This window comes from Panthera pardus, unplaced genomic scaffold (genome assembly GCF_024362965.1).
Source record: "Panthera pardus isolate Hobbes unplaced genomic scaffold, ASM2436296v1 HiC_scaffold_10, whole genome shotgun sequence".
Classification (NCBI taxonomy): domain Eukaryota; kingdom Metazoa; phylum Chordata; class Mammalia; order Carnivora; family Felidae; genus Panthera; species Panthera pardus.
The window spans coordinates 31,222,373-31,237,912 of NW_026526655.1; the positions used below are offsets into that span (position 1 = coordinate 31,222,373).

A 15,540-nucleotide genomic window follows, 5' to 3' on the forward strand; every position below is an offset into this window, starting at 1 on the left:
ACCATCCCCTATCTGCAGAAAAACACAATATATTGCATGAATTGTTCAACTACATACTCAAAAAGTTACATACTTCATCACAGCCAGCCATTAACCTTTCAACCAGTGAGCAGGAAGATGGGAAGAAGACTAAACAAACAAGAGTTTTACAAATGCAAAGATTTTGCTTTAACCCTCCTAAGACTCATAAAAGCCAAGGTAAATATTGGTATGGTTGAGAACCATGAAGAAATGACAACCACTGGTTGAAATATACACTCTGGTTTTACTATCCACTACTCAGTCTGAGCTGCGCTAAAAATACAGTAAAATTTAGAATGAAATAGAGCCAAACGCATCGTCACATTCAGGGAGTATCTCCTGTAAGCTGCTTTCCAGGTAGCTGTGGATTCCACTAGAGGGCAATAGAGCGTGCTCAGAGAGCAACTTGGGCTTAAGGACAGTGTCTGGTTTTAGGTCACCAGTTCAGTGTGCAAAACAGTCTCCATTTCAAAACCACACTGGATCCCTGAATGCCTGTGTTCTGATAAAAGGATTACCAAGCACTGTGTTCTGATAAAAGGATTCCTGTTTTAAAGTTAGTCATACGGGCATTTTGATTTCTTAAATAATATATAAATCCAAATATTTTGCCATAATCAAGTATCTTCCCATCAAACTACTCAACAATTTGATAACTTTCAAATTTAATAAAGTTTAAAAAAACGGAATGTACTGTAGCCTTTGATATTTTAATACTTAAATTTAAAACATGTAATGGTTAAATCAAAACACATAGGTAAAAAGTACACTAATAACACTACCATAATGTTAATTTAATATTTAATTTAACAGCTAGCATTTGAGCACTTACCATATGCCCTACTGTGCTGAGAAGTTAATACAGTTTTTCAGACACTAACCTTGTAAGATAAAAACTCACATTATATCCATTTTTCAAATGGGCAAATTAAGGCTAATAGAGACAAAATTTACCCAAGGACACATAGCTAAAAAAGGATAACGTTGAAAGGACACTTTAAAATTTGAGTACCAGATATCACACATGTTCTCAGAGGCCAACTCACCATCACTAGAATCCAGGAGATTTTGGCACTTCTTCAAAATAAACCCCTATGATGGTCAAAGTGTAGGCTAAGACAGAAACATTCTTTCATTGCACCTTACCACAGAATAAAATTTTACTGTTGCATATGTATTTACTTTTTGTAAAAACCATGTCAGTAATCCGATTTACATAATAGAAGTTACACATTGCAGTATTTCAACTGCCTTCTACAAACAAGAAATACTAACAAGGAAAACAATCATACAAGTTCAATAATCAGGTTCTCACACTCAAAAAATATCAGCTAACGATAAGCTTTGCAGGGGCTTTTAAATGTCAGTCTTCAGACTTCTTAGAGTCATTACGTATAATAAGGAGAAACTGGTAAGTGACTATTACATAGCTTGGGTGTATGACCCTGACATTATTCCTACACAAGACAACAGCATGACACTGAAGTCCTACGGAGCAAGAACTCACCCAGTGAATGGAGTTTCAATTTATGGTGTACTTTGGAAAGAATGCACAGTGATCGACTAATCTGAAACATAAGATTTTTCCTTGTCCTACAAAATGTTAAAGCCCAGTTAGTATGAAACTTGTGAAAACCATCATCGTTTTAAAAGTATAAAATAAAAGACACTGCATTGGTGTCCTATTGCTGTGATAACAAGTTACTACAAGCTTGGGAGCTTCAAGTAGCACAAATGTATCTTACAGTTCTGGAGGTGAGGAGTCTGAAATGGGTCTCACCAGGCTAAAACCAGGAGGTCAGCAGGGCTGTATTCTTTCTGGAAACTGTATAGGAGAATCCATTCTTTCACCTTTTCCAGCTTCTAGAAGGTGTCTGCATTCTTTGGCTTCATTTTTTACAGCCACCAGTGGACAGTCAACTCTCTTTCACATTGTATCTCTCTAATATGAACTCTCCCTCTTCCCTCTTTTCAATTATAAGGACCCTTGTGATTACACTGGGCCCACCCAAATAATCCAGAATAATCTCTCCATTTTAAAGTCCTTAATCACATTTGCAAAAATCCTTTTCCCATGTAACATACATCTCACTGGTTCTGGGGATTAGGAGTAGACATCTTTAGAGGCCATTACTCTGCCTACTACAGACAGCACAGCATATAATTTGTGCATTCAGCAATCTTTCTGAAAAGTAGTTACTGGAATACAGAACGTATTCTCCCACAAAGCAGAAAATAGTTGTTAGACAAGTGTAGTCTACAGAGTCCTGAAAGTAGTAATCTGAGACCTGAAAAGAAGGATACAAGGGGTGGCAACACAGGTAAGACACCTTTATAATAAATTAGGTGCAGGCTTCAGGCAAAGAGAGGTGAATTTATATTTGCATGATATACTACTTCTAAATTAATTTTGTTATGCTCCATAGTTCTATTACCTACCCTTTCTTAACAGTGGTGCTAACTATGTAAAAACAAAGTCATTCTTAGTCAAAATTCATGAGTTTTCATAACTAGAAATTATAAATACAAACACCCAACACACTACTTGGCACTTTGCAGAAGAATGAAGGAGTATGGAAATGTGAATTCTAATCTGATTCTGCCACTTACTACCTGTGTGATCTTCAGTATGTCACTGACAATTTCTGGGGCTATTTTCAGAAATTAGGAACAGGGATAATAAATAGCTCTCACCTGCAGGGTCGCTCTAAAGTAAAATAGACTATATAATCGCCAGAGAGTTCTGGGACACTATTGGTGCTCCATAAAATGTTAAGTAGTTGTCATTGGGTGAATACGTCCATGGCCTTGGAAGCCAGAGAAGACACATTAGTGTAAAGTTGTGAATTTTTAGATACTTGTCCCAAAGAACTTAGATCAGACAGATACATAAAACAAGAGAATTTTAAGAATGCCTGTTATAACTGTATAATTCAGTTGCACCATAAGATTTTATACAAATATCAGTTACCATAAGATGCAAAATTTCAAAGCTGCTCCAGTAATATTTTGACAAAATATAGGAAAGATATAGTGCAACATGGTAAAAACTTGGCTCCCTGTGGAGGGGCCTCTACTGGGTAAGCAAGTTAACACAAAAAACCTCCCAAAGAGGCACCACGTAAAAGCACGCACCATGCTGGCCCAAGGAATAATCAAGATAAGCTCCCAGACAAACCACTTCTGGGACCAGAAGTTTTGAAAGTCATTGACGTAAAGAGCTGACTCCAGTATATTATCCCACTGTCTGATTGTGAGGATACCATTTAGCCCCCAATATCAGTTTTTACAGAAGTATACTGGATGGCTCTTCCTTAGCCTCACAAAATAGCCTCAGCCTACAGCACTTTCTGATTCTAAATTTGTTTTTCCTGCTTCATCCTCTCCAGCTGGGCCATCAAAAGTTCCTAACTGCCATTTTCACCTGTAGTGCAAGTCTTTCCTAGGAGTTGAGGTAAGTGGGAATTGGCCAAGGATTACTCACATCCATCCATGCCTCTTTGGGCTTGCATTCTATATTCTAAATGCAAGAGATTATTAGATAGCCAATTTGAAAATAGATGAACTATAATTTTATCTAAGCTTCATATTATCTCTAAGATAATATGGCTGAATTTGATATATCGCTAAACATTGAGAAGTATCACGTATAATTACTTCTTAATCTAAACTTTGAAAAAAGTAATAAAGTCTGGCAGAACCTTATTTCCACACTGGATACATCAACTATCAGACAATCTTAAGACTTCAGAGAGAATGTCAGGGGGGAAAAAAAAGTGATGCTCTTTTTCACTTACATTATTTTTGAAAAGGGCAAAAGGGAACACATTTTTTCTGGCAATGTCCAAAGTATATATTCTCATCTACTCTGCAAAACAATACCAATTAAGCTTCATGTATTTAATGCAAAAGCACATTAAGGAAATGGGTAAACCTTCACCCAGATAGCACTAATCCTTTGGCTAGGATTTTAACTGACTACCTCATTTTTTCACCTGATTCACTAGTGGTGAAGCCCCTTTAAAATAGAGATTACACATAATAAAAGCTGTTTCCCTGTCTAGTAAATGGATTATAGTTTAAAAGGGCACTGCCAGGAGAGTTAAAAAGTATTCTCTAAACGGAAGAGCTCTGTAGGACAAATGATTTCCCTGAGCACTGTTCATGAAAACATCCTTCCTGTAATTAGGTCTCGCATGAGGCTGGGTGAGACATTTTCTTCTGGGCCTTCTTCTTTTTTTTTTTTTAATGTTCATTTATTTTTGAGAGAGAGAGACACAGAGAGAGAGAGTGCAAGTGGTGGAGAGGCAGACAGAGAGGGAGAGACACAGAATCCGAAGCAGGCTCCAGACTCTGAGCTGTCTGCACAGAGCCCAACACAGGGCTCGAACTTGTGAACCGCAAGATCACGACCTGAGCCAAAGTCAAACGATTAATTGACTGAGCCACCCAGGCACCCCTCTTCTAGCCTTTCTTAAACTTGCTACTTTTTGACTTTTAATTTTAATGTACCGGTCATCAGTGAAATCTGAGAAGGGAAGACTTTCTTCATTAATGAACAGACCAAATGTCTAGACTATTTCAAAATAAGACGGTTGCAGAAAAGTAGGAAATGAAACAGAAATACAGAAGTCAAAGTCGTCCTTTAAATTTAGGAACTTAAATAATATGTTATTATTTACTGTAAGACCAAGCAATAAACACGAAGTATGCATCAAAATCATGTACACCGGGAGTCAAGAGTAGAGAGTAAAGGTTCCTTTTTCACTCATGAATTCAGTAAGTGTTCTTTGAGAATTCAGTTTGGTAAGAGATTGTACTGGATATTATTACTACAAGGAACACAAAGGAAATAAAAATCTTCTGGTCCATGTCCTTTAGGAACTTACAATGTATTTAGGGACATTAGTCCCTTATGAAATGAGTTATTATTATGCAAAGCAAACCAGCAAACCAGAGTTGAGTTTGCTCAACAGAAAAATAAGGGGAAAAAATGGATAGAATGTTGGCAAAGACTAATGTAAATCTGAACAGTCCAAAAAGATCTTACAGGAAAGGAAAAATGTAAATTTTTACCTGAGTTCAATAAATCACTTCTCCATATTCTGGTGCAATTGGTTAACACACACACACACACACACACACACACACACACACCCCTCCCTGAGAGTGCAGAAAAGCAAAAGAGAGAAACATAGATACACACATAAATAGCCTAGAACAAACAGCGCTAAGGATGTACAGGAGGAGAAACTGTGAATCCAGGATCACTCGTAGAGGAGAGCTGGAGTTCAATTAGAGAGGACACCTCAACCATTGCTAAGAGGAGCCCAACACAGATGTAATAATATACAATGTGTCTCAACAGCAAAAATCCTGTGTGTGTGGCAACTGAATAGTTTATTCTCATATTTTCCAGTTTACCATCAGAAGAAAAATCTTATTAAAATAAGATATTTGCAGTGGGAGTATTCTCAAATAGTTGGCAAAATATGTTCAACCTTTTTGCAATAGTCAATTTAGTGGTCTTTTTTGTTTTTTTGTTTTTTGTTTTACTTTAGCAATGGAAACAAAGACTATCACAAAAGACCGTTGTTTGCCAGCTGCTTTAAAAACTAAAAAATTTCACCATAGTTCTTTGTAAGACTTTTCTCCCCACTGTATTCTCTAGTTTGAAACACATTCAAATCACAGGCATTGAGTTGAATATTTAGCAAGGGCCAAGAATAAACCCCAAAGCCAACAATGGCAATGAAAGCTCCAACAGCCTCAGAGCCTGACACTAATTTACTAAGACACATGAGGAACCCTTGGGAACGAAGTGTCTGCTAATTAGGCCACCATAAACAGATTCCCAAACCTTGACAAAGTTTTTCCAAGCATCTGATGAAGAACTTTGATTTATAGGCTGTTCAGGTGAAACCTGAACAGATGGTATCTTTTAACAATAACTGACACATGAGTTTGTTAAGGATCTCAATCTCTAGGAAACACACAGCTCTACAGAGGAAAACAAAGAGGAACAGTTTTAGTCATCTACCTTATCTTTGTCTTCAACGACATCTGCCAAAACATCATCTGGATCCAGGATTCCTCCATCCGTGTATTCTAAGTGATGAATCTTCACCCAGTAGCCAGGATCCTATGGTAGAACAATCAACAAGTTTCACGACTCGAGCTTTTTAAAACTACATTTTAATTTTTTAAAAAATAATAAGTTGACTCATTAAAAATAGGCCCTAGTAATAAAATGTTTGAACACCATAAATAAATGTTACCTCTTTATTTCAATAAACATTTGGTATTTTTATCCTATTTCAGGTAAATCAGTAAATCAAAGTATATATATTTCATCAATTACCCTGGAAGATAAATCACCATGCAAAAATAAAGTGCCACTGTTATTTGAGAAGGAATTTCAAGAAAGTTTTTATAACTTCAAATTAGGTAATCCCAAGAATACTTTGGGGGGAAAAATGTCTTCTTGGGGGGTACTCTGAAATGGGCTTAGAAATTCAAACTCAGATTCTCAAAGCTGTAGGGGAGGAAAAAAAAATCTAAGGGCATAAATCTTTGATGGCGATCATCACTTTACAATCTATCAAGTGGAATGGGGTAACCACTGACTTCTTCATCTTTTTAAATATCCAGGCTGTATGCATGTCCTCAACTCCAAGATTTGAGATGACATCTGGAGCAAGGGCTCCACAGGGCAGCAAGTGGAACTGGGTTTGGAGCTGAAACAGTTCACTCAACCACAGTAGTGCTTTAGGAGATTTCCAAGTAATGTCTTAAAAAACCTACTCAGGAATGTAAGGACTAAGAAAAGGAAGTTATTTTCCTAATTCTATATGTGGCTACATACTCATGCTAGAACTCAGAATTAGATGATGTAGCTCATTGGGTTATTTACATACTGCCTATTTCCAGAAAAGATATGAAAGCCAACCGTAATAATGAGACAAGAACATGAGCCAATGAATGAAGAAAAATATTAGTAAGTTTTTTTACAGAATACCCAAGCTATCATCGATTTGGCTCTGTGATTCTCTGAAAGCTTCTCAAAATGGGAAAATTTTGAGCTTTATATAAAGCACACAAAAAACAAATACGTGCCAGTTTACAAGAAGGAAATTCTTCTAGGATAAAGCCCTAAGCCTTTACCAAATGAATCTTTATAAAGGAGGAGAACTAACACAGCCCACAGAATTCAACTGCAATATTACAAAAGCTAATAGAAATGGTTGTCACAGAGCCTCCCCTTTACCTGCTCCCTAATAAAAGGCAAGGGCATACTATATTAAATAAGAGTAAAGCTTTTAAAGCATCTATTCAGAGGGACACTGAAATGTGACCCAAGAACATAGCTTTTCAGTAATCTGACTAGATCAAGTCATAGGCTTAAAAAATCCAAAGGAATTCTTCTTAGATAGGCTTTTGACTTCAAAATTAAGTTTTCTATCAAGTATCTGACAAGCTATTCCAAGTAAAATGAAAGGAATTTCGTTGCATCTAATATTAGACTTATAGGTAGAAACACTAATGATTAGGAAACTTTAATCATTCTCTTGCCCTGAGAGATTGCCAAAAAAAAAAAAAAAAAAAAAAAAGCAGCCACTGTATAACCAGGTAAGAATAGCAAAGCACACCCATCAGTCAGATTCTTTAATCAGAGATCTAAACCAACTCAAGGTCAATGTGCTATAAAAGGTAAGCTAAGTACAACAGACTAGATTCTAAATAAGGAGAACACCGGAGTAGGCAAACACTATGTAACAGCCACTGGACCATACAGAAAAGAAAGAGCTCCCCCAGTAATCTTTGGGAATTCAGTCTTTTGGCTATGGCCATGCTACGAGCAACATAGTTTTTCCAAATACACCCAGGACTTCTAATTGAAATCTACAGGGTATTACATTTCCTTGTAAAAACTGCCTTCTTACAAAGGGAGTTCAACTTAATTAATTTCTATTAATGTCCATTGAGTTGGGTTTTGATATATTACAACACTATCGATGAAATCTGTTGATTTTGACCATGTTTGTAAAAGGTGATGTATTATAAAGAGTTCTAAAGAGTTTGTTTTTTTTTTTTTTTTACATATTCAATTACTTAAAAGACCTCTATTAATAAGTTGTCTGCTTTTTTCTCATGCTCCGTTTGTAAAAGCAGATTTTATCACCTAAGATTGAAGTAAACAACTACTCCCAACAATTGCAGTGTAAATTAAAATATGCCTGTTTTCCTGCCTAGAGGTAGGAACAGAAGAAGAAAACCAAAGACTCCGATTTAAAATAGGGAAACTCAGGAAGTAACAAAGGACAGGATCGGATCAGTAGCAAAGGGAGCAGACAAGAGGCAGCTCCATGGGGCCGTTAAGTCCCACAGCATTCTGCTATCCCACACGTCCGGGCTCTAGGACCTTCTGGAAAATAAGCCCTAGGAGTTGTAACTAAGACATTTATTTCTAATTGTCTAATTGTGATTCGAAAGAGTACAGGATTTAAAAGTTTTGCAGAACTAAATCAAGTAATAAAGTTATTTTGATACATTTTGGAATAGTATATTAAATCAAAAAAGAAAAAAAATTAAGTGAAATACATGGTGCCAGAATATAAAAAGACTGTTTGCAACTCTAACACTGCCATCTCACTTTGGTACTGCCATTTTATACACTCTAGCAAAGAGTAGACTAATGATGTGCACACATCTAATTCTGAACGAAAACAGACAAGTTATATGAAAGGAGTCTCAGTTAATATTTTACATGTCCAAGGGAGGTAAATCAACAAACCCAGCGCGTACCAACTGTGATTTTGTCCCCACGGTATTTTCACCATAGTGCTATAGATCACTTTAAGAATATACATACAATATTAGCAGCCAACAGCCATTATAAGACCATAAATTCACCCTGACTCCTTTATGTATGTAAAAATTCAACCATTACCTTGCAGTCAAGATTTTGCATTTCATTTACTTAGTTTTATGACCATCAGGAATAAAACTGATCAAATATGAAAAGATGTTCACATATGCATCTTGTTTCACACAATCATTTGGGAAAGTTTACTGTATTTTTCAGGATCATGACATTAATTTACCTCTCTATTGCACAAATATCTGTAATACGTAAAACTTAAATTATTTCAAAAATATCTGTAGTAAAAGTGTTACACAATAAATCTTAGAACTTATACTCCTAGGTTCTTAAAGTATTGAAAAAATAACATAGCACACATTGCTTCCTCTATTTCTGATAGTTTCTTATCATTATTTTTCAATAATACATACTTAATTACTACTAGAACTTTAAAACTAAAAATAGCCACAAGGATGAATTGGAAAAGGAAACAAAAATATATGCATTATGGAAAGACCACAATTATAGGAAACTTATAATTAATCAATGCAGAAATTGTTCCAAATAGGCACGGATATTAACAGCAACAAATATCCTTCACTGTGGGTAGAAGACATGAAATTTGACCCTATACCTTAGAAAATCTCTATTAGCCAGAGTTCTGAAGAATAATAATTTTCATCTGCAATATCAGGAGGAACAGACTGAGAAGCCAGATACTAAGATGCTGTGACTACCAAGCACTGAGATGGTGTCAATCATCAAAAGAGGGAAAACATGGATGTTTCTAAGCTAAATGCGTCTGGCCCAAAAAAGAGAAAAAATAGCCTGCAATGGCAGCAGGTTCAAAAGTGAGGAAAGCACTACAAAGAAAGAGCCAGTGTTGGAAAAGAGCCGTATTTAGCAGTGGTGACAATTACAGAGCTCAGTAATGCATCTGGTTTTTCGGTGACTTCTTGTTGTGACACAAATAATTGTACCCGTTGGAATACAAGAACAATTGCAAAATTAAAGTTAGTGGAAAGTTAAATATTTTCTGTGTAGAATTTAATTTCATGAATTTGGTGAAATATATCCATAAAATGACATTTCACCATTTTATCGTCAACATCATCATAGCAGATAACTTTAGTGGTTACTATAGGGCAGGTGCTATGGGTACTATGAGTTTTGTAGGATTAGCTTGTTTAACCTCGAACAGCCTCATGAAATAGTTATCAATCCATTTTACAGATGAGGAAAGCAAGGCATGGTCACGTGAACGGACTTGCCCAAGGGTAAATGCTTAACAAACAGCAGAGTCAAAATGTGTTTTTTAAATACAGCAAATAAGGGTTGGTTTGTTTTTTTTTTTTTACTAATTAAAAAATATTAACAGAGGATTCTGGGTGTCTCAGTCGGTTAAGAGTCCGGCTCCCGATTTTGGCTCAGGTCATGCTCTCACAGTTCCTGGGTTTGAGCCCCATGTCAGGCTCCACACGATCAGTGTGCTTGGGATTCTCTCTATCTCCCTCTCTTGGTACCCCTCCCCTGCTCAGGCTCATTCACTCACTCACTCTCTCTCTCAAAATAAATAAACTTAAAGAAAATTTAACAAAAATCACAACTGCCTAAGAACAAGGCAGGGGATCAGATCCATCTCTGTTGCTACTTAAGTATATGGATCCGGGCGAGTCAACACTACTTTGGCCCTTAGTTCTTCATCCACAGTGAACGTGGAGGCTCTCTGGCCTTCTGCACAACGCAGCACATGCAAGTCACAGCGTAGAGGACATGACAGGGCAATAATGGAAGGCCCCAAAATAGTTCCCTAAGTGTGTCCAGTGTTTTCCAGGTGAGAGAAGCTTCAGAACACAATTCTTCATAATCATGAAATTAAATGTTGGAGAAGAAATGAAAAAAGATCTTCCTGCTCAGAGCAGAGATGCAGCTTGAGGCATCAGAAATTAAAAAGAGAAGTATGAAGGTTTTCATCCATGCACACTTTAACTACTTCTATCATAATCCTCTGCAGTTATTCTCCCAAGTACTCCGGACCAAAAGAGAGTATGGTGCCCCAGAACACCAGCACCCAGGAAGGAGATAGTAGTCAGAACAAGTGTAGAGACTGTTTGGGGACAGGTACAGAGCAAGAGTCTCTGAACAACCAACCACAGACAGTGCAGGGAAAAAGCAGTTCCTGAAAACGATGCCTGAGCAAAGCCTAGCAGAGCAGCACTGACAACTGAAAGGACAGAATGAAGCCAGAAAAGGAAGTAATAAATCTTGATATTATGAGCTGGCCCTGACTTCAGAACACGCCTCTAATTTCCTGAAAAAGATTAACCAAGAGTATGACAGGAACACAAGTGATGCCATTTTAATCATGTTTCTAAAGAACTCAAGAGAACTAGAATTGCAACAAGGGTTTTTATGCTGGGTTGAAAGTAATACCCAGCAAACTCAACAGAATTAAAAACCTCAATTTATATAAAAAATAAACATGAATAAATCCACCTGTAAATTTACTCCAGCTTTAAAAATGAACCTACCAAAAGAAACTTGACATAGCCATACCAATGTCAGATAAAGGAGACTTTAAGAAACATTACTAAAGGTAAAGGAGAACATTTCGTGATGATAAAAGGATCAATCCAACGGAAAGAAAGCAATTCTAAACCTAGGTACCTGATAACTTCAATACATATGCTGCCAAAATGGACAGATATTTAAAAAATAAATAAACAAACAAATCCACTTAACTATAGAGAACAAACTGAGGGTTACTGGAGGGGAGGGGATGCATTAAATGGGTGATCGGTATTAAGGAGGGCACTTGTGACGAGCACTGGGTGTTGTATGTAAGTGATGAATCACTAAATTCTACACCTGAAACTAACAGTATAATGGGTGTTAAACTGAAATTTAAATAAATCTTGAAGAAGAAAAAAAATCTTTAAAAGTAAATCCAAGGGATACAGGAGTACTGATGCATAGGGGCACCTGTACCCCAATGTTTATAGCGGCACTCTCAACAATAGCCAAATTATGGAAAGAGCCTAAATGTCCATCAACTGATGAATGGATAAAGAAATTGTGGTTTATATACACAATGGAATACTACGTGGCAATGAGAAAAAATGAAATATGGCCTTTTGTAGCAACATGGATGGAACTGGAGAGTGTGATGCTAAGTGAAATAAGCCATACAGAGAAAGACAGATACCATATGGTTTCACTCTTATGTGGATCCTGAGAAACATAACAGAAACCCATGGGGGAGGGGAAGGAAAAAAAAAAAAAAAAAAAAAAGAGGTTAGAGTGGGAGAGAGCCAAAGCATTAGAGACTGTTAAAAACTGAGAACAAACTGAGGGTTGATGGGGGGTGGGAGGGAGGGCAGGGTGGGTGATGGGTATTGAGGAGGGCACCTTTTGGGATGAGCACTGGGTGTTGTATGGAAACCAATTTGACAGTAAATTTCATATATTAAAAAATAAAAAAATAAAAAAAATAAAAAAATAAAGTAAATCCAAAATCACAGTGAGACTTTTGGTAGGAGACAAAGATATAAATCATCTGACTAACACAATTAACAAAGGGACCTAACTTATTTATATTCCATACGTATAAGACACCGTATCCATAAAGATTAGGAAAAACATTCTCTACAAGTGCATATGGAATATACACCCAATTTCAAAAGTCCAGAATCACTGAGAATATGTTCTTTGATCAAAGTCAGAGTCAATTCCAGAAATACACCTATAAAATGCCAGGCTGTTTGGAAATACAGTTCCAAATAATCCAATTTGAAAAATAGTTCTTAACATAGAATAATTAAAACAGCATACAAAAAATTATGAGATGCAACTAAAGCAGTGCTTAATGGCAAATTTATGGCCTCAAATGCAAATATGAGAAAAAAGAAAAGCTGAGTCCAAGAAGCTAGAAAAAGAGCTATTCAAACCCAAATACAGAGGGAAGGAAACAAAGAGAAAAAAAATAGGGGCACCTGGGTGGCTTGGTCAGTTAAGCGTCTGAATTTGGCTCAGGTCATGAGCTCTCAGTTCGTGAGCTCAAGTCCCATGTCGGGCTCTGTGCTGACAGCTCAGAGCCTGGAGCCTGCTTCAGATTCCGTGTCTCCCTCTCTCTCTCTGCCCCCATTCATGCTCTCACCCTCCCCCCCCCCCAAAATAAAATAAAAACATTGAAAAAATTTAATAAAAAGAAAAAATAGAACAAAGTTGGTTCTATGAAAGGCTTGATAAAATTGGCAAATACCTAGCAAAACTGATCAAAAAACAAACAAAAAAGAAAAAACACACAAATTTCCACTATCAAGGAAAAAGACAAGCAATACCATCTTAGATTTTTACAGCCATTAAACATATATGGTAAAAATTTAGACCTATAAAATTGACAATGAAATGAACATTTAAAAAAAATACAACTTGCCAAAACTGGCCAAAAATAGGAAACAGAAATACAAAGACAACAATTAAATTTTAAAACTTTCCCATAAAGAACCAGACTCAGATTACTTCACAGATAATATCTTCCTAATGTTTAAGGAAGAAAGGGTGTCACTCTCATACAAATACTTCTAGAAACTACAAGAGAAAAAATTTCCCATCCCTTTTTTTTAAGTGTATTTTTATTTATTTTGAGAGGGGAGGTGGGGGAGCACAAACAGGGAAGGGGCAGAGAGAAATGGAGACAGAATCCCAAGCAGGCTCTGCAAGGCCAACGCAGAGCCCGATTCGGGGCTGGGACCCACAAACTGTGAGTTCATGACCCGAGACTAAGTCAAGAATCAGATGCTTAACTGACAGGCGCCTCTCTCATCCTTTTTTATGAGGACAATGTAACCTGGATACAAAGGCCTTACAAGGGCATTATACAAAAATTATAAAATTTACAAAAATTTGCATATGGATAAATATGAAAAAAATCTCAAATAAAATATGTGTAAATCAAAATTCAGTGATATACGTAAAGGATTTATTCCCTTAATGCAAGACTGGTTTAAAATTCAAAACTCAACTGAGGTAGTCACCTAATGAGTAAGGGAAAAAAGGATAAAAATTAGATGATCACAATGGATTCACTTGAGACTATTCACCACCAATTCACAATAAACAAGGCAAACCTACAATTAAGGCAAACCAGTAACAGAAAACGCAAAAGTTAAAAAACAGCAACATTTATAATAGCATCATCAAATCAAATATTTAGGAATAAGTCTAACAAAAAATGCATAAAACCTTTATGCTAAAACTTACCAATTTTTACAAAAAACTAAAGAAGAGTTTCAAGGATTAACAGAGTCAATATTCTGAAGATGCTCATCTTGCCCCAAATTGATTAAGGATGAGTTAGGGTTATGACCAACCAGAATTCTCAGACACTGATCGCTGGAGTGTACATTTCATTAAACTGTTGAACATAAACATCCTACATAGCTCAGCAATCCCACTCCTAGATATATATATCCAACAGAAGCAAGTATATAGAATTACCAAAACACATGTCCTGTAAGATTCATAAGAGAATTCCTAATACCTAAAAATCTGGTAATAGCCCAAATATTCATCACCAGTAAAATGAGTAAGCACCATGTCCATGCAGCAGAATACTAAATATCAACAAGAATGAATAAACTACAACTTTATGCAGCAATATGGGTGAATCTCACAGCGTAACACTGATGGGAGTCAAATACCCAAAAAAGTACATACTCTGATTCCATCAAGAAGCTCTAAAACAGGCAGAATTATTTCATAATGTTAGAAGTCAGGAGACTGATTACCCCTTGAGAGGGAAAGGGCAGTGAGTAGAAAATGGGCACAAAGGGGCTTCTAGAGTCATGGTTTATTTCTTGATGTGCTGGCTACACTTACTTGTGCACTTTTCTGTATGTGTGGTATACTTTAAAAATCTTTTCATAATTTAAGAACTCTTTGCTTCAAAAAATAGGATTTCTTTTGTCAAACTGAAATACATAATGGTTCCCTTTACACATGACCATGACTACAAATAATTAAATAAGACCTCTAAAAAAGCTATTTAGAACTAGCTTCCTTAAAATTATAAGAACAAATCTTAGGGCAAATAAAAGAAAGGAATGTAACAGTCCCAAAAGACAGAGAGGCTGGGTTCCCCCACCCACAGAAAACGTGGCTTACTGACCATCAATCATTCAAAACTTGTAAGACCCAGAGAGGAGGCTTAATGAACCACAGGCTTAAATGAGTCAACAGTGTGACAAATACGTTAAATATGTTACCACTATCGTGAGCTATGATAATAGTACTGTGTCCAAAACAGAGCAAGTAATAATCTCATTCTATATTAAGTGGACACACCATATTTATAGTATTTTCTTCAAAATTTAAGGGGTGGTCATTAATGAACTGGAGAGCACCAATATGGGTGAATGGAAAAAGGTCAGCTCATTCATCTTAAGACATGATTTAGGTTTGTTTAAACCGTAGAACACAAAGGAAAATGTTTTTGCTATTTCAAACATAGAACCACAGTTTATGGGGCACTGGGCTCTTCAAGTTATCAGACAAAATTCTCTTATTGTCAACACTATCACTGGTAATCTCTCAGGGAGATACCATATCGGAGACAAACATCTCTCTCGAGTCTAACACTACCTGCTTTTCAACTA

At 36.4% G+C, this 15,540-nt stretch overlaps 1 protein-coding gene across 3 annotated transcripts in view; it reads right to left on the reverse strand.

The window, feature by feature from the left end:
* The window catches only part of PARD3B (par-3 family cell polarity regulator beta), a 1,011,329-nt gene that overhangs the window by 859,578 nt on the left and 136,211 nt on the right, over positions 1–15,540 (reverse strand). For all 3 annotated transcript variants that reach the window (XM_019446282.2, XM_019446284.2, XM_019446283.2), the window contains exon 2: positions 6,062–6,163. In XM_019446282.2, coding sequence (XP_019301827.2) covers positions 6,062–6,163 — 102 coding nt within the window. The remainder of the gene's footprint in view (positions 1–6,061; positions 6,164–15,540) is intronic.